Source organism: Palaemon carinicauda, chromosome 1 (genome assembly GCF_036898095.1).
Source record: "Palaemon carinicauda isolate YSFRI2023 chromosome 1, ASM3689809v2, whole genome shotgun sequence".
NCBI classification, from domain to species: Eukaryota; Metazoa; Arthropoda; class Malacostraca; order Decapoda; family Palaemonidae; genus Palaemon; species Palaemon carinicauda.
Genome location: NC_090725.1, coordinates 158,572,700 through 158,591,878, shown reverse-complemented (window position 1 = coordinate 158,591,878; position 19,179 = coordinate 158,572,700). Strand labels below are relative to the sequence as shown.

General features: G+C 42.6%; 1 protein-coding gene across 1 annotated transcript in view; it reads left to right on the top strand.

Moving 5' to 3' along the window:
* LOC137652682 (ubiquitin carboxyl-terminal hydrolase 19-like) overlaps nt 1–19,179 on the top strand; it is a 328,815-nt gene that overhangs the window by 69,348 nt on the left and 240,288 nt on the right. The window contains exons 5-6 of the mRNA XM_068386089.1: nt 6,501–6,691; nt 6,917–7,029. Of these exons, the coding sequence (XP_068242190.1) occupies nt 6,501–6,691; nt 6,917–7,029 (304 nt within the window). The remainder of the gene's footprint in view (nt 1–6,500; nt 6,692–6,916; nt 7,030–19,179) is intronic.

Below are 19,179 nucleotides of genomic sequence, written 5' to 3'. Positions count from 1 at the left end.
ATCTATATTTTTGTAAGGTATTTTTGTTCTGCAACAAATTATAATCTCTAGTTCTTTATGTAGTAGATAGATTCAGCTTAAACTGGTGTTCAGGCCATAGAAAATTGATCGCGCTGGCAGCTAACCTGGAAGAAGGAGAGATGGTAAAGGGAGACACTCCCTTCATTGCCCGCATACTGTCTAGCTCAACCACTTTTGATTTGGCTTTTGTATGGAGTGGACATACTTCTCTGCCTCTTTGTTTTCTGTTCACCGGCTGTTCTAACTTTTTCTTTTTCTCATTTCAGTTGTGATTGCGCTGTTTTCTGAGAAAGCAGCATGAGGCTTTATCTGGGTATGATCAGCTGTGCTTGTGGCTCATTCCAGTCTTCCTTAGAGACTGATCCTCATCAGCTTAGCCTGTCGTGCAGAGGACACCCCTGCTATAAATGTAGGGAGTGGCCAACTTACCAGAGGGAACTGTTTTGTCGAAGGAGGAAGTAGTAGTCCAAAAGGGATTCTTCGCCCTTGAACTATGCCTCAAAGGCCAAGAAACATGAGTTTTTCTTCTTCCTCCTCGGGATCCCCTGCCCTGCCTCTGCTTGTTAGGTCTCCTCCTGAAGATGAACAAGTAAGAAGGATGTGCCTTTGACCACTGGATGATATTCATTTTCGATAAAGCTCCGTTGCTTCCCTTGGAGAAGTAGTGGCTCTTCCATGAGAAATCCTCTCGATGCTCTTCGTGAGCTGTGGTCATCCTTGAGACTTTTGGGTTTCCCCTTGAAGGATTGGCTTCTTGAGGTTTTGAAGCGGGGCTCACAGCAGGGGCCCCCATCTGCTCTTGTTTGGATTAGTCTCAGCTCTTCCCCTTCTTGTGCCAAGAGATGGGATGTCCGTCTTTCGGCCCTGTGCCCCAAAGTGCCTCTTGTCTCGGAGGTCATGCAGGTTATCCCTCTCGAGGGTAACAACCTCACATGCACACCCCTTGGGATGACCATGCATACGGAGCCTGCTCAGTGAAGGGTGCATTCTCCCTTAGAGCACCCTTGTGTCCACAAGTGGTTGTCCTTACTCGAGATGCCATCCTCGAGCTGCTCGTAAGCGTGCTCTCGATTTGTTGTTAGTACACCCTAGCTCTGGCACCACCTCCCCCTCCAGCACCATATCCCTCACGCACCTCATTTCCAGGTATCAGAAATACTTGGAAATGAGAGCTGCCAGGGCAGCGCCTTTCGATCCTGCCCGCATCTGGGAAGGTTCTAGTCTTAGTCAAACCTTAACCAAGGGATCGCAAGCAAAAGCAGGTCACTCCGCTGCCAGGAGTTATCATTTACTCTAAGACTAGTAGGGGATTGAGATCTTGTTTGTGGAGTTTTACAGATTCTTTGGTCGAGGCAGACTACTCGGCCTCTCCCGTTCCCCCGTGCGACTTTCTTTCACCTCCCTGAAGGTCTCCCAGATTTCACAGTCCCTGGAATCTTAATTACTACGAGAAGTTTCCAGGCCTCTATGAACTCCTCCAAAGGAAGCACATCGCATCCTTTCCTCTTTCACAGGCAAGTCCCTGGGTTGAAAGGATACAAACTCCCTCTGGAAGAATTAGGCATCGAAAGTAGTCGGCGAACCCTGCTTTTAACTGGAATATTCTGAAAGCTGTTGCGACTGCTTCAACTACTACTCCAGGGAAGCTCCTCCCAATCCTTTTTCTCCTACTGAGGCTCATAATGATGAATATGACCCATCCCTGGCTCAGTGGTGGATGTAATATACAACGGTGATTCGGACTCTTACGAAGCAGCACTGCCAACACCCGCCACAGAGCAAGGTAAGTCGGGATCAGCCTTCCTTCAGGTCCTGTCCTGCATTTGCATGGTCAGTGACCTTGGTGAACCTTCTTCTTCTTATTCCACCTCTGAAGGGTGAGATATAACTCTAGATCGAATCTGCCACACCCCTAGACTCAAAAGACCCAGGTTAGAGCTCCCTTGGTCTAAGCTAGTGGCTGGTTCATTACGGAAGGTGAACTTGCAGATCTCTGGGAGGAAATACTCCCCTAGGGCTGGCAACTTGTCCAGATTACTTTCTCCACCCATCTAAAGGCAGAGTAAGTATTACAACATCTTGGATGTACAACACTTCCAGGGAAAAGTGCATTGAGGAAGTGGAAATTGAGCTGCTAGATGTTGACAGTGCTCCCAGTAGAGGGACATTCCCCCTGCTATACCACCTGTGGGAGAATGCCTAAGATGCAGGGAGCAGTGTTGAGAGTGCCATGGGGCTAAACCCTGAACAGTAAGCATCTTTTGAGCAGGGTACATGGTCCCGTTCACCAGCTCTCCCCCTCCCCTGATTCATCACCTATCCGGTCCATCGTCCTTCGGCCAGGGATCAGCAAAGGACATTGCGCTTCAGGTGGATGTCCAGACCACTTTGGAAAAGAGCACGCTCCAAGAGGTCACAGACAGGTCCCCAGGTTTCTTCAGTCAACTTTTTTTTTTATAGAGAAGGTGTGTGAAGTCTGGAGAACAGTCATAAACCTTTCAGCCCTGAATTAGTTTGTCCTTTAGACTTGTTCAAGATGGAGATTGAAGCCAAGGTCAGACAGGTGATCGGACCAGGGGACTTCATGATCACGGTAGACTTGACAGATGTGTACTTCCAGATCCCGATCTATCCTGTGTCAAGGAAGTACGTAAGGTTCTGTCTGCACAAAAAGATTACCAGTTTTGAGTTCTGTCAACAGCACAACAGGTGTTTACGAGTATTCTCAAGTCTCAGCCGGGGCCCATGCCAACGGCATCCGTCTCCTCTGTTATCTGGACGACTGGCTGATTCTGGCAGACTGTGAAAACCCTCTTCCTACACTGAGTCATGCTTCTCGAGTTTTATTGCAATCTGGGGTCATAGTAAATTGCAAGGAGTCATCCCTCAGCTTAAACAAGAACTGGTATAGCTGGAAATGTACATCAATACCCGACTGGGACAATTCGTTCCACCTTAGAGCAGAATTGAAAGGTTCAAGAAAGTGGTTTAACCCTTTCTCCTGTTGAATTCACTGCCACCCCATCAGTAGCAATGTCTGTTTTGACACCAAGCGTCCTTTGATCGCTTAGTCCCTAAGGGTCACATCTGCATTAGCTTACTCCATTGGTAACTGAAGACCCTATGGTCTCAGTGCAGGGATCCTACGGCACCCGTCTCTGCTCTTACCTTGATGGCTGGCTGATTCTTGTAGACTTGATGAAAACCCTTCTCCTACACTAAGTCATGCTTCTTGAGTTTTATCACAATCTGGGGTCATAGTAACTTGCAAGGAGTCATCTCTGCAGCCTATACAAGAACTGGTATATCTGGGAATGTACATCGATACCCGACTGGGGAAAATCTTTCCATCTTAGAGCAGAATTGAAAGGTTCAAGAAAGTGAATTTCTCCTGTTGAATTCACTGCCAGCCCAAAATCTTTCCATCTTAGAGCAGAATTGAAAGGTTCAAGAAAGTGGATTTCTCCTGTTGAATTCACTGCCAGCCCATCAGTGGCAATGTTTTGACACCAATCATCCTTTGATCACTTAGTCCCTAGGGTCACATCTGCATTAGGTTTCTCCATTGGTAACTGAAGACCCTAGGGTTCTCAGTGCATGGATCATAAGGAAACGTGTTCCGATAGGATCAGACGTGGGATGTTAGATGCAAAACTACAACCTTCTCCGTGGGGTAGATCTTTCTCCTTCCTGATTTAATGCTCTTCATGGATTTATCAAAAGAAGAGGGGGGATGGGCCTCATGTGCAACAGCACATGGCCTTCAGGCTATGGTCCGATCCCAATCGCCAATGCCACATAAACCTCCTGGAATTAAAGTCAGCTTTTTTAACTCTTAAACACTTCCAACATCTCATGTCAGGTCACTTGTCTCACAATAAGGACTTACATGACCTCTTAAAGTCTTTTGAGGCAACCAAACAGGTCCAGTTAAAGACCCCTTCTTGGAACTTTGATGTGATTCTTAAATTTCTGTGCACCAAGAGATTTGAGCCCATCTCACAAGCTCCTCTTAGGGAGGTTACGAAGAAAACCCTCTTCCTTTTGGCCTTAGCAACAGCTAAAAGGGTCAGTGAAGTCCATGCAATTAAAAAGCAGGTAGGCTTCAATCTGAATGGGGCAGTTTGTGCCTTAAGAATAGATTTCCTCGCCAAGAACGAGAACCCTTCAAAGCCCTGGCCAAGGACCTTTGAGGTTCCTAACTTGACTAACCTAGTAGGTCAAGAACAAGAGAGGCTCCTCTGTCCAGTCCGAGCCCTCAAAGCCTACTTGTCTCACACTAAAAATGTGAGAGGCTCTTCTAGCTCCTTGTGGTGTTCGGTGAAAGATCCTCAGAAGCCCCTTTCTAAGAACGTTTTGTCTTTTTTCCTGAGGGAAGTTATAAGAGAAGCGCATCTCTTGTGTGAGGAGGAACTCTTCGGCCTTTTAAAAGAGCAGGCTCACGAAGTGAGAGCCATTGCGACCTCGCTTGCTTATCGCAAAAACATGTCGGTCAGACAAATTATGGATGCGACGTTCTGGAGGAGCAACTCTGTGTTCGCCTCTCTTTACCTCAGAGAGGTGAGAGTGGATTATGAGAAATGCTATACCTTGGGCCCATACGTAGCTACGGCTTCTGTATTAGGCAAAGGAGTTACTACCTCCCCTTAACCTTAGTTTTGTATGCCTGTGTGTGGGTTGGTGTTTTTAATGGTTGTCTGAGGACGTCGACTTGTGTACAGTCACCTCAGTCTAGTTAGATAATTGATATCTAATTTGCAAAGGTTAGGTGGTTAGTTTTTGTAAGGTTGCAGTTTTTAATATATGGGCAATAGGTAGTCCTGAAGTCTAGTCAGATTGTTGGTCTCACCCTGTTGACAGACTCGATCGAGTGTTTTCAGCACTGCAGGTCACATCCTGGCTGACACTCCTAAGGGAAAGCGACTCAAGAGGCAGGAACCTTTGAAGTCAGCTTCCTTAGCAGGTAAGGAATCAAGGTGTTTTTTATCCTACAACTTTTTTGGTTGTTTCCCCAACGATGTTTACTGTCTATACCCTCCTCCAAGTGTGTTAATCAGCTATATATATATAACTGCCAGGTAAATTCTTTTCATAAAAATGGAGTTTTTATGATAGAACAAAGTTTTATGAATACTTATCTGGCAGTTATATATATATTCTAAGGCCCACCCACCTCCCATCAGGAGACAGGTTGGGCATAGATGAACTGAAGAACAGGAAACGGGAATGATTTCTCGTACCACCCTGTGATGGGTGTTAACCACCTAACCGCACAACCACCACAAGGCGGTTGCCGCGTTTTGAAAAATTCTGCCGGGTAAGTATTCATAAAACTTTATTTTATCATAAAAACTCCATTTTCATCTTGGATCAGGCAGGTCATTGACCATGCCCTCACTCCTTCCTCCACTCATCAAGAGCAACGATCCAGAGCTTGTGATGTCAGGGGCATATGCAAATCCATGGCTTTAAAAAGGAACTTCTTTCTGTCACAAGTGTTACAAGTAGGCATGTGGAAGCGTCAGATGATCTTCACCGCCTACTACCTGGAAGATGTGACACACAGGTCCCTAGACACGTTTTCTCCAATATCTGTGGTGACTGCTCAGCAAGTGGCTTAGCTTCCTTAACTCCTTAGAGGACTATTAGTAGTTGATTGAAGGCAGAGGTTACAGTTATAGTCTGGGCTGAATTTAAAGGAATGACTAGCCTTTTTTGTTCATCTTCCCCATGGGGCACAGCATCCAAGGGCCTGCTATCTGGTCCTTACCGACTGTAGGTAAGTCCCATTCTTTGCTAGTTGCCTGAATATGGTGTGGTTCCCACATTAGTGTATCTTTTGTCACATCCTCAACCTCCTGACGGGCATGTGTTGGGAGATTTAGATCTTTGTGTGTATGATGTCAAACCTGAAGTTATACAGAAACCTTGATATAGTCACAGAGTGGTCCCTCACTTACTAACCATTACTGCAAAGGCCGTTGACCTCTAGTATTATAAGAACAACAGGTTCAATAGGTGTCAGGGTCTCCATCCTATACTTTCTTGAGCTTGGGTGTGGCAATCCCCGGGGCAAATTTTCAGACAGTTGAATGGACTTTCACCCACCTATGGGCGAGTCTCTTACGTAAAGAACGAGAGTTTGTATTTCGTTTCGAAACAAATAAGGAATTTGAAAATATGTATTTTTCCTAACTTTGCAAACCTATAGTTCTTTACACATATCTGTCCTGCCATCACATTCCCCTAGTAAGTAATGTATGCAATGAAAAGTGGTTGAGCTAGTGAGAGTGGGGGCAATGGTGGAAGTGTCTCCACCTTCCTCCCCCCTTCTGCCTAAAGGTTGGCTGCTACCTTGCTCAAAGTTTTTATGGTTTGAACACCAGCTTGCACTGAATCAATCTCCTATGTAGAGAACTACAGGTTTATCTAGTTAGAAAAATATAAATTACTTCAAAATTTGCCATGTTTTCTTTCAGTGATTCTCGATTTCTACAACAATATCCAGGTTCAACTGAAGAATCTGTTTTCGAATGGAAGACTAGCTTAAAAGAAAAGGTTGAACTTGATGAATGTAAATATAAAATTGTTCCTGCTAAAATAGAGATCAAACTTAAGAAAAAAAATGTGAAGAAATGGGGGTCAGTTGTACCAGCAACGCCCGAAAATGGTAAGGATTATTTTTTATTGGTGTTTCTTGGTTATGACTGCGAAAAAAGTTCCTGGGCATTAGTAAGAATAGAAATGGGTAGTTACTGTTTGAAAGAAAGGAATGGTTTCAAGATAAATTTATATCTTTCTGCTGACCAGTAATAAAGTAAATAACTGACAAATAAAAAAAAAAGCATTGTGTTTTTATAAATAGTTTTATTGCCTATACTCTCATATTTCATAGCTCTCAGTACAAAGGTGGCAAAGAATACTTGGATTTCAGCTGGAAAATCAGAAACACCAAATCTAGGAACCATACCTCCAGCTCCTCCTGCACCACCGACACCAACAGAAAAGGTAGTGTAAATTGATTGAGAATTTTTTTTCTATAAAGACAAGTGAAACTACAGTAGACAGTTTTTCTCCAGTTACATTTGTTCAAGCTCTATATACAAACCTTTTGCTCTTTACAGTGGAGATTATTTTGGCGAGAGCTGAAATGAGCCAAAAGACTTTTTATTAAGATTTAACTACCTACTGCCAGTACAGTAGACCGACCACCCCACTCGCACCTGCATCTGTGACATGCCGTTACTTTTGATTTTGGCTATGTGGAGAATGGACATGGTGTCGTTCTCTCCCATCAATCTATTTACTCGTTTCAACGAATAAATGCAAACTGGCCTAGACTTTAAAAACTTTGTTTTTCTTTCAGGGTTATTGTATGTGAGGTTGTACAATGTGCGTTTCCTTGGCATTGGAGAGCACCAGTGTGGCACCTTTATGTAAGCTGTGGTGAAAATTATGATTTTACGAATAGAACTTACCTGGCAGTTATGTATATATAGCTATAGTCTCTGTCCTCCGGCAGATTCTTCAAATGTCGCGGCAACCGCTGAGTGGTGGTTGTCCGGTTAGGTGGTTAACAACCCTTACATAAGGGTGGTGTGGCGGGATGTAAACAAAACACAAACCCCCACACCTTTGATCACACTTACTTTCAAAATATACCACAACACAAACTTTCCTCTTACTTTACTTCAAACTGGACTATTGCACGAAGGGAAAACAAACAAAACATAACCTTAAAACTATATTTACCGCAACCAAAAACAAAAAGCACACATTAAATTCAACAGACAAAATTTAACAGACTTATATTTAAATAATATAACGGTGTGTGTGGTACACAAAACTCACCAATAATCAGAAAACTTTACAAACCCAACACCAACAGTTCACACATTACCGAAAACACTTACTCCCCACACAGTACCGAAAAATACTTAAACACTAAAACAAATTACGTAACACTAAACCAGAAAAAATAATCATATCTACCACCAACATGAGCGAAAACGCTAAAATATTCAATATGTAAGTTTGTGTGGTAACCGTCGTCCACATACGGTAACTCCTAGTCCACTGCCACAACTTCTTGGCAAAAGTATTAGCCTACGGCCAATTTCACAGCGCAATCGCTTAACTATACTCTTATATCATCTCCATGTCCAGGCCAAACCAGTGTCGTCATCATCATCATCATCATCATCCGGACTTATTAGGCTTGGTCGTTAACAAATACATGAGTGGTCTATCCAAATCCTTATCCGATTTAACATACGGGGTCGTCATCAATCTATTAATGTGCGGCAGGCAACCAACAGGCCACAGACAAACAAAAACTCCAAAGGAGTTTAAAAGAGTCTAAGGAGGAATTACGGCTTGCAATAAAAAGAAAAAACGCTTACGAAAACTCCTAACTAACTAAACTATCGCACTTTAATCAAAGATAAATAAATAACTTTCTATCATTCATGATTGCGCCTAACAAAAATAAATAAAAACAGTACCTTCTCCGATACAAAAAAACACTTCACAGCCGGCTAACGATGAACAACAAAAACAACCGACTTCTGCTACAGGCAAATAGAAAATGCTTTCGCCCAAGACATTCATTACCGCCCTAACCTAGCTAAAAATGTAAACAAACAATCTCAATTATACGGACAGTCTTTCCCACTACAAACAATCATTCCGCTAATTACCACTTGTTCGGCGGCGCGCACCGCGGACACAAACACACGGACACAAACACACGCACACACAAACACACGCACACAAACACACGCACACACAAACATACTCTCTCGCGCACGCGCGATTTAGCAAAACTAAAGCAAATGAAACTCTCTCTCTCTCTCTCTCTCTCTCTCTCTCTCTCTCTCTCTCTCTCTCTCTCTCTCTCTCTCTCTCTCTCTCTCTATCTATTTGACAAAACTAAAACAAATAAACACTCTTTCTCTCTCTTGCGATTTGACAAAACTTGAGTAAATAAGCACACACACACCACACTCTCTCTCTCTCTCTCTCTCTCTCTCTCTCTCTCTCTCTTCTCTCTCTCTCTCTCTCTCTCTCTCTCTCTCTCTCTCTCTCTCTCTCTCATTAATGACAAAGCTAAAGCAAATAAAATATCTCGATTTAACAATACTAAAACAAACTCTCTCTCTCTCTCTCTCTCTCTCTCTCTCTCTCTCTCTCTCTCTCTCTCTCTCTCTCTCTCTCTCTCTCTCTCTCTCTCTCTCTCATTAATGACAAAGCTAAAGCAAATAAAATATCTCGATTTAACAATACTAAAACAAACTCTCTCTCTCTCTCTCTCTCTCTCTCTCTCTCTCTCTCTCTCTCTCTCTCTCTCTCTCTCTCTCTCTCTCTCTCTCGATTTGGCAAACAAAAAAAATAAATTAAAATAAAATTAATCCTCCACAGTGGTACTTGGAATCATTCCCGTTTTCTGTTCCTCAGATCATCTCTGCCGGTTGGACTGACAACATCGTTGCTGGTCGGTCATAGGGTTTTTCGCTCGCTTTCCCTGTGTTGCTGTATTTGACTAATTTTTGGTGACGTAAACTGACCTGTGGATTGGCAATCGCTTTTGTGATTTATTCTTTTGACTGTTCTTTGAATACGATGTCTGATAAGCTACATTTTCGAGTGTTTGAATGAGGAATGCAAGGTGAGGTTACCGAAAGTTTTGGTGGACCCTCACACTGTTTGTTTGGGGTGCAGGGGCTTTGAGTGTGCCCTGGATAAAAGGTGCAAAGAATGTGAGGTTTTGGACAAAAAGAAATGCTTGGAAATGAAATGCTATTTGTGTAAGTTAAAATTGGATAAAGTCAGGAGGGCTTCTAAATCTAAATCTAAGTCTGTTAGTGATGTTAGCCTTGACCAGTGTTTCCAACCTTTTCCAACCCTAGCACCCCCTGTTGTCATGTCTAAGCAGTCCAGCACCCCCCAATTATCTTAATTATTAATATCTTATTACTAGGTAACTAGAAGGATAAAGGAATGTCAAGTGTACTGCTTGATCAATTTTACTTTGTTTATTCGTTAAAAATAACACAAAATACCAATATTGTTTATAAAAGAAAGGAAAAAAATGAGAAAAAATGAAATTGCATGGATTTCAATATGTACAACTGGGTAATTAATCATACTGTACATACTTCAATGTGATTTTTGCTGTTGCTTTTATGCAACCAGTTTCTCAATTTGAGGCTTTGTGTTGGCCAGAGCCACCCTCATATCATGAAGCAACCCAATTTCAAGTCGGTTCCGGGCAGTTGTTTTGATTTGGAGCATGGTTGAGAAAGCCTTTTCACAGAGGTAGGTTGTTGGAAATGGGATGATCATATCCAGCGCTGCCTTTGCTAATCCAGGGTCTGCTACCAACTGATCACACCAGAAACCTGACAGTGGTAGTGTGCGAAATTTTGTTTGACAAACCTGGTTCACCTGCAGATCAATAAGCTCCTCCTTTAGGTTATCATCATCATCCATATCTGCCAAGAAGGGCTGCTGTATCCATTCTGGAAATGAATGATCCATGAGAAAGTATTGTGCCATAGTGGTCTCTAGGAGTGAGAGGTGAGTAACAATATTTTCTACAAGCATTGGCTGGATTGTCTTGTCTCCATGTTTTTCATCCAGGATAGGAAAGCTTCCCACATTTCCTCCCTGGATTCGACGCTTCCACAGTGATATTTTCTTCTTGAAGGCTTCTACCTTCTCTGTACAATCAATATTATTAGCAAACATGCCTTGCATGGACAATTTGAGGTCATTCAGATGACCGATAATGTCTGCCAGGTAGTAGAGGGAGAGAATGAAAATTTCGTCCTCAAAATTTTCAGCAAAATCACTCTGATACTCTTGGAGAAATATTGCAATCTCATCAGCGAGCTCTGCAATACGTGTCAGCATTTTTCCGCGGGAGAGCCATCGCACTTCAGTGTGGAAGAGAAGCACCTGATGTTCACTTCCCATCTCCTCACAAAATAACTTGAGCTCCTCTTCCTTCAGGTTACGAGGTACAGTACTCTCGAGAGAACCTTCTCCTGCTAACAGCCTGACTCAGCAGCCTTTGCCTTCGGGATTGTGAGACCCAGCAGCAGTTGCGAAATCTTTCATGACTGTCATGCAAGAACAACTGGTGTCACTTGTTCAAGCTTTTAGCCGCCCTCCCCCCCAGTCGGGCAGACGTAAGGACGACAAATTACCAGGGAAGAAATCAAGCATAGAAACACTAGCAAAGTTTTCATAAACTAGTAAGAGGGAACAGAGTTCCTCTCCCTTTCAGGATGACAGACAGCACCGTTCTCGTGGTGAGGGCAGGATACGTCACTCCTCGCCCAGGGAAACGCGCCGCGATTCGTCAAGCGCTCGACGCCGCTTTTCTCCTTCATTTAGACGACGACCGGACGCATACGACTCTTGTCGTCAGGACGCTTCCGACTCCCGCTCGTGACATCAGGATGCATCCAGCCTGCCTCTCCAGTACGCTTCCATCTCGCGATGTCAGGACGCATTCAGCTCTTGACGCAAGGACGCATCCAGCTCTCTATATCAGGACGCTTCAAGCGTTCGGCGCCAGGATGCACGCGTTTCCTGATTTCAGGACACATCCAGTCCTCGCCGACAGGACGCATCCGGCGATCTGCTTTACTCCTCTGATTCAGGTGAACAGCTAAAAGGAAGTGATCCTTATGCACGCCGGACTGAAAGTAATCTGGATGTTAAAGAAACCTCCGACTTAGTTCCTTCAGTCCAAAGGGAGACAGAGTTGGAAGGAATGCAAGACTTGGAGGATATTTCGGAGGACGAAGATAAACCTGCTAATGTGGCTGCTGACTTTAAGGTTCTCTCTCGCTCCCTCCATGAGCTGTAGAGAGAGGAGTTTAAACCTGCTGCCCCTCGTTCTCCTCAGTAGCATCAAGAAGAAACTGTCGATTTCGGCAAGGAAGGCTCTCGCTAGGATCGATGACTGGCTGAAAGAGCGTAGGCAATCAGTGAAGACCACCTTCTCGTTTCCACTAGCTCGACTTGCATCTAAGGAGGGCATGTAGTATGAGACTGGAGAAGCTCTTGGCCTGGGAGTACCTGCCTCCTCCTAGGGGGACTTCTCCAGCATTGTAGATTCATCCAGGAGACATGCCCTTAATTCTGCTAAGGTGATGTGGTCTATGTCGGAGCTAGACCACCTCGTCAAGGGAATCTTCTGATCTTTCGAAGTGTTCAGCTTCTTAGACTGGGCTCTTGGAACACTGGCCAGGAAAGCAGAACTCTTACAAGCCACAGGGACAGAAGACCTAACCAGTATTATGGCTTGTATGGATTAGACTCTTAGAGATGGGGCAAACGAGTTGGCTTCCCTGTTCTCTGCGGGAATTCTGAAGAAAAGGGCTCTTATTATGTTCCTTCATGACCAGAGCGGTTACGGTCACGCAGAAGGCGGAGCTCCTATACGCCCCTTTCTCGGAACATCTTTTTCCTGAGTCCCTAGTCAGATACGTTACCCTTTCGCTGGCACTAAAGGCTACGCAAGACCGCCTGTCGTGCTCCGCAAGGAAGGCTTTACCGGGGAATCCGTCATCCTCGAAGAAGGAGGAGAGGAAAGTTCAGCAGCCCTTTCGGGGTAGAGTCCCTACTAGGACGGAGTTCAGAGGAAGAAGGCAGGAGACCTGGAGTAGAGCGAACAGAGGGTCGTTCAGGGCCCGCACTAGGAAATGAGGCACAAGTCCTCCAGACAGCGGTAGGAGTAAGGCTGTCACACTTTTGGCACGCCTGGAAGGAAAGAGGGGCGGACGCCTGGTCCCTCTCGGTCATCACAGAGGGGTATAAGATACCCCTCTTGAAGAAGCCTCCGCTTTCAAGAACACCTCAAGCCTTAGTGGTGCAATACTCGAATGCCGTGAAGCAAGGGGCGCTACTGGAGCTGGTGAACCAGATGCTGGAAAAGGGAGCGATAGAACCTGTCCTGGAACTAGCTACCCCAGGGTTCTACAATTGCCTGTTTCTGGTGCCCAAGAGCTCGGGTGGATGGAGACCCGTTCTAGATGTCAGCGCACTGAACGTCTTCGTAGGAAAGACAAAGTTTACCATGGAGACGACATAGTTGGTGCTGGCAGCGGTCCGTCCAGTGGTCTGCATGGTGTCTCTGGACTTACAAGATGCTTACTTTCATATCCCCATCCATCCGACTTCAAAGAAGTTCCTAAGATTCGTAGTCCAGGGCAAGTGCTTCCAATTCCAGGCCCTTTGTTTCGGCCTCAACACGGCCCCTCAAGTTATCACCAGAGTAATGGTAAACGTGGCGGGATGGCTTCATCAAGAGGGGATAAGAGTATCCCTATACCTGAACGACTAGCTGATAAGATCCCGGTCGAAGAAAAGGTGTCTGGAGGACTTACACAAGACTTTTATGAAGGCCCAGGAACTGGGTCTCATCATCAACAAGGAGAAGTTATAATATCCAGGGGGTAGAGAGAGACGTCAGTTCTTCACACAGGAACTTTATTAATTAAAACATACACGGGAGCAATACCAAAGCTCAAGTCTCAGAGACACCAAGGTTACAAGGTAACAAGCAATAAGGATCATCATTACAAGACAACAAGGTTAGGAGGGAACAGGCAATAAGGATTGTTATCTGTTATTCCCCCGGCCTCCTTTTTTGTTTTACTTCGTTAAACAAACAGATCTATACATAAGTTACTAATTATAATAAAATGGATAAAATATTGTAACAAATATTAAATTGTTACCAAGCTCAAACTAAACGTACATTGTAATATGAATACAAACAATAGCATTTCATAATAAAAGAACAATAACAGTCTGCATCACGTACAACATTCCATTGCATAAATATTTAAGAATTGCAAAAGAAATTACACATATTTAACACCCGTTTCCCTTGTCTTTAATTTTAACATTTTCTAACCTGAACTCATCGTTTTTAAAATGAACAAGATTATCTTCATTTACAGCCACTCTAAGTCTTCCCTTAACTAAGACTTCCACCAAGTCATCACTCTCTTTATTTTCCTTTGTTAATATGTCTGCTATCATGTCTTTAGTATTCAGCCAACTATATGATTCTACTTCTTTATGAATTAGTTTCTCCTTCAAGTCTGCCACTGCGTTTCTTAACAATTTTCTTTCTACTTGTTTTGATGATGCTATACTCTCCAGCGTTGGTCTGCTGTCTGTGAACAGTTTTACTGGGATTTTTCCTCCTTTTTCTCCAAACATAAGTTGTTCAACACTTTTTGCTAAATAAACACTGTCATCTACTAATTTAGTTAAGTTCCTCGTTTCGGCGTCTTTGGCAGAATGGCACACTTGTTTGATGGTTTTTGTTTTCCAATATATAGGAGCTACTATATCAGTTTTCTTGTTTCCCATCAAAATCAAGTTACCCCCAATTGACTTTGAGTCACATCTGTAACTCGCATCGCCGAGGCCATAAATTTTCAGGTCTTCTTTCTTCCCTATTTTACCGAACTTTATTTTGCTTTCTTTTGATTTAATTTTCTTCACTATCTTGTTTACTCTCTTTAGATCACCGATCTTAGCATCTTTATTTTTCATAGACATGTTCAATCCTACAATAGCCAAGTCGGGTCGGACATTTTCCGCCAACCACTGGATTTTTCCTGCATACTTCCTGAAAACTTTATATTCGGTTTTTGTCAGAGGTTCGTCATTTCCAATTTTCCTTATTTCTTTGATTTCCTCAATGGATTGGGCATAATCCTCCATGCTTACTTCTATTCCTTCTCTTGTTTTAACTATATCAATCCCTGTAAATCTGAATTCAGATGACTCCACCTTTGAAATCGTGAAATTTTTCATTAAAAGATCCTTGATCATATCCACAAATTCTCTTTTTCCTGAAATCGAAAAATCATCAACATGACATAAAATCATACCAAGTAATGATCTGCCGTCATGGAGGTAGTAGAAGGCGTTATCTCCATGCAGTGTTTTCATTCCTCTTCCTTTAAAAATCTTGTCTACTTTAAGCCAAAATTTCCTACCTGCGTCTTCAAGCCCATAGATTGGCTTTTTCAGTTTCCAAATGGTTCCTTCCTGTTTTACATCTTTGGGTGGTTCAACAAACACATCACGCTCCAGTTTTTCGGCCTGTAAGAAAGCTGCGGAAATGTCGACGCTCTCCAGTTCAAATCCTTCATTAGCCGATACTGCGATGAAAGTCTTGAAAGACTCTCTCAAGGCGGTTGGGGAATCTGATTTTGGTTTCTCAGTTTCCTGGAATCCTCTAGCAACTAACCTTGCTTTTATTTTGGTCTTCTGCCCATCTTGTCTCTCTTTTTCAGTTATAACCCACCTTGAACCAATTTTCTCCTGTCCTGTATCTTTTATTTCTTCAAATGCTTCATAATACTCAAAATTTTCAAGTTCTTTTTCTTTAGCGTTTATAACTTCAGGTTCATGATGACGACTCTTTGGAACTTCTACCACATATGTGGTTATTTCCTCTACCAAACACTCGTCATTTGACATTTTCATCCTGTAAGTACCAATGTTATCTAGTTCAAAATTTTCCTTGGTCTCTCGTACTTCGGTTTCTTCTTCTTTTTCATTGATAAGATATTTCCAGTCCCTTATTTCATTTTCGAAGTCAACTTCAATTGTTTTACCTCCCTCTAGTTTTATGAAGCACATGAATTTGCGCTTTGAGTTAGGTTTGTTCACTTCAGTCACCTTTCCTTTGTGTTCCTCGCCATTCTTAAAGGTCATAATTATAATTTTACTTTTCTTCGGCCTTTTTTCAGATGGAAGATGATCTTTCACGGTCATTTTGTCATAATTCTCTTCTGCCAAATCAGGTTTACTAACAACTGTCGCTGCTTCTCTCTTTTCTAAGTTAATTTCCTCACTCTCGGACTGGTCAGTAAAAGCTGCCTCATCCTTCGACCCAATCTCATCTTTTTTCTCATGAGCTGAAGTCCTTAACATTCCGTAAGGTTGCAAGTGACAAGAAGCTACCTTTTTCATATCTCCATTTGCTAAAATCCATACACTTCTCCCTTCCATCATTTCCACCGTAGCGGGACCAAACCATTGTTTTCCACCTTTGTGCTGGTAAAATACTTTCTCCCCAGGTGTATATAGATAATCATTAAAAGATGCATTTCTTGCGTTTAAGGCAATTTTCAACTTTTCACCATACTCAATTTCTCTATACTTCTTATTCACTTCTTTTTGATTTTCAATATGTCTTCTGATTGCTTCTGACTCAGAGATTAAAGATTCGGTGGCTACATTTCCACTTGTTATACCAGGAACTACTACAGCTCTCCCAGTGAGTAACTGTAATGGGGCATATCCTTTCACTGTTATATTAGTATTATGACACCAGGCCGCTTTAGAAACTGCTTCATCTAATGTAATTCTATCATTCTCTTCCATCACTTTCTTCACAGTTAGATCAGCGCTGTAATGATTTCGTTCGTTCAAACCATTACTCCAAGGGGAATATGTTGGGCCAAACCTTATCGTAATTCCCATTGCAGAAGCCAAACTTTCCATTTCCTTATTTTGAAATTCTGATCCATTGTCAGCCCAAAATCCCTCAGTAGGATATCTGTATTTCTCGCACCAGTTCTGGGTGATGGCATGCAAAACAGTGACTGCTTCTTTGTTCTTCAGCACACCTCCACTTATTAATTTTGTGAAGGCGTCTACCATCCACAGAATGTTATTCTCCTTTACTTGCTTTAGGTCAACTGTGACCTTTTGATTAAATTCCGTCACTGTTGGGATGGCAACTTTTGGTATACCTAATGATTTTTTATACTTTTGGCAGGGTATACATTCATTAACAACTTTCTTAATAACCTTTTTGGTTCGGTTGGATACTACTCCTGCCAATGTGAACAAATGGAGGAGTTGAGTCTCTCCCTTATGGCCAGATACCAGATGTACCCTTTTTACTCTTTTATACTCTGATATCTTTTTATTGCTTTCCAATTTCTTGGCAAACATTACAATCTCTTCTTCGCTACATTCTTTATTGGTTTCCAAGACAACGGCAAGGTGGTTACCTTTAGTGGTTATCAAATCTATCTCTAGGTTCGGAACCAAGCTTCTGATAACTAGTTTTTCCTTTCCTTTCTCGTAATCCTGAGAGGCACTCCATTTCTGGAGTTGTTCTTTAGAACACAAAAAAGGGATATTAGCTTCAATAGCATAAATTTGCACTCGTAGTCTACTGAACTCTGTTCCATTTTTCTTTCCTTTAATTATCAATGGAACTTCAAACATTTTGTGACATTCATAAACTTTACTTGGTCCAAATTTGAACTTTTTCTTTTCTATTCTTTTAACATTAACTTGTCCTTTTCCAAATTGATTTTTCTTCAGATATTCTTCTATCCATTTAATTCCTGCCACATTTTTGGGTGCACCATTGTCAATAACCATCTCAGTTTCATTGATTTCATCCGTGAAGTAAATTTCAGGCATTTCTACTTCACCTCTCTCATCTTCAACACTCACAAATCTGATGTTACTTAATCTATTCAGACAGCATTCATTTCTGCACCTTTTCTCTCTCGATTCTGATCTGAGCCTCCTGCCGCCCTCCATCGGACGATCTTGCCGATTCCTTTCAAGTTCTTCACGATCCTCACTTCTTTCGGAAAGTTCTCTTCGTTTAAAGGAGTCTATTCTGTTTCGGTTTCTATCTCCTGATCGAGAGTAATATCTTCTACTCTGATATCTGCTTCCTGACTCTCTCCTGTTTTGGCTTCTGTCTCGCGAACGGGAGTATGGTCTCCTATTTCTTTGCTCATTTGATCTCGATGTAGATCTTTGTCTATTTGTATAAAATACGTCCAATTCATTTTCGGGTCTTTGGTTTTCTATCTTTAGTTGCTTGAACTCCTTTTTACATATTTCTATTGTCACCTTATCTTCTACATTTTTTAGTAGTTTCATAATTGAAATTTTTTCTGTTGTTTCTAATTTAGACTTATCTAAAAACAAAACTGTAGTCCATAACTTCCATTTTGATCCAAAGTTTGCTCTATCCATTTTCACTAAAAGATTCTCAAATCTATTCAGATACTCTTCACCTGTTTCTTTGTCTTTCTGTTCAAATTTTTGTATTTCAGAAACCAATTCAGACATTTTTTCCAAGGTTGTTTTTTCAAATTTACCTTTTAGCAAGTTTATCACGTCTTCAATGATAGTTACACTGTTAGTGTTTACTTTTTCTATAACCTCTCTTGACACAAATAACGACAATCCTCTAATCTCTTTGTTTGTTTTTAAACTATCCACCAATTCGAAAAATTTTTGAATTGGAGGAATGGTTGTCTGTGAATCCCATAGCCTTAGTTGATGGCAATAACTTTCAAAATCCTGGCCATTAGTCCAGATTGGAGCTTTCCGATTTTTAACTAAATTAACGCAGTGGAAGCGTGCTGGGCCCATAACCCAGAGGTCCGTGGATCGGAACCACGCTCTGCTACCATATAATATCCAGGGGGTAGAGAGAGACGTTAGTTCTTCACACAGGAACTTTATTATTTAAAACATACACGGGAGCAATACCAAAGCTCAAGTCTCAGAGACACCAAGGTTACAAGGTAACAAGCAATAAGGATCATCATTACAAGACAACAAGGTTAGGAGGGAACAGGCAATAAGGATTGTTATCTGTTAGAAGTCCCAGACCGAACCGAGTCAGACGATTCTTTATTTGTGGGTAGTTCTGGACTCAGTTCGTTTTCGGTCTTCTCCCTCCCAAGAAAGGCAAACCAGGTGCCTCGAGAAGGTGCAGGAATTCCTGGGGAGACAGAAGTGCTCGGTGAGGGATTGGATGAGTTTGCTGGGCACCTTCTCCTCGCTCGAGTAGTTTGTCGCCCTGGGAAGATTGCATCTCAGACCTCTACAACACTTCCTTTCAAGAGTATGGGACAGGAAGAATCAGGAGGACTCCTTTTCCTTCCCCATTCCAGCAGAGATCAAGAGACATCTGAGTTGGTGGTTGGATCCGTTGATTTTAGGGGAAGGAATCTCCCTGTTCAGGAAGAACCCAGATCTAGTGTTGTTCTCAGACGCTTCGGAGTCAGGATGGGGAGCAACACTGGGGAGCAGTGAGGTCTCAGGCTCTAGGGGAGTAGAACAGAGCGA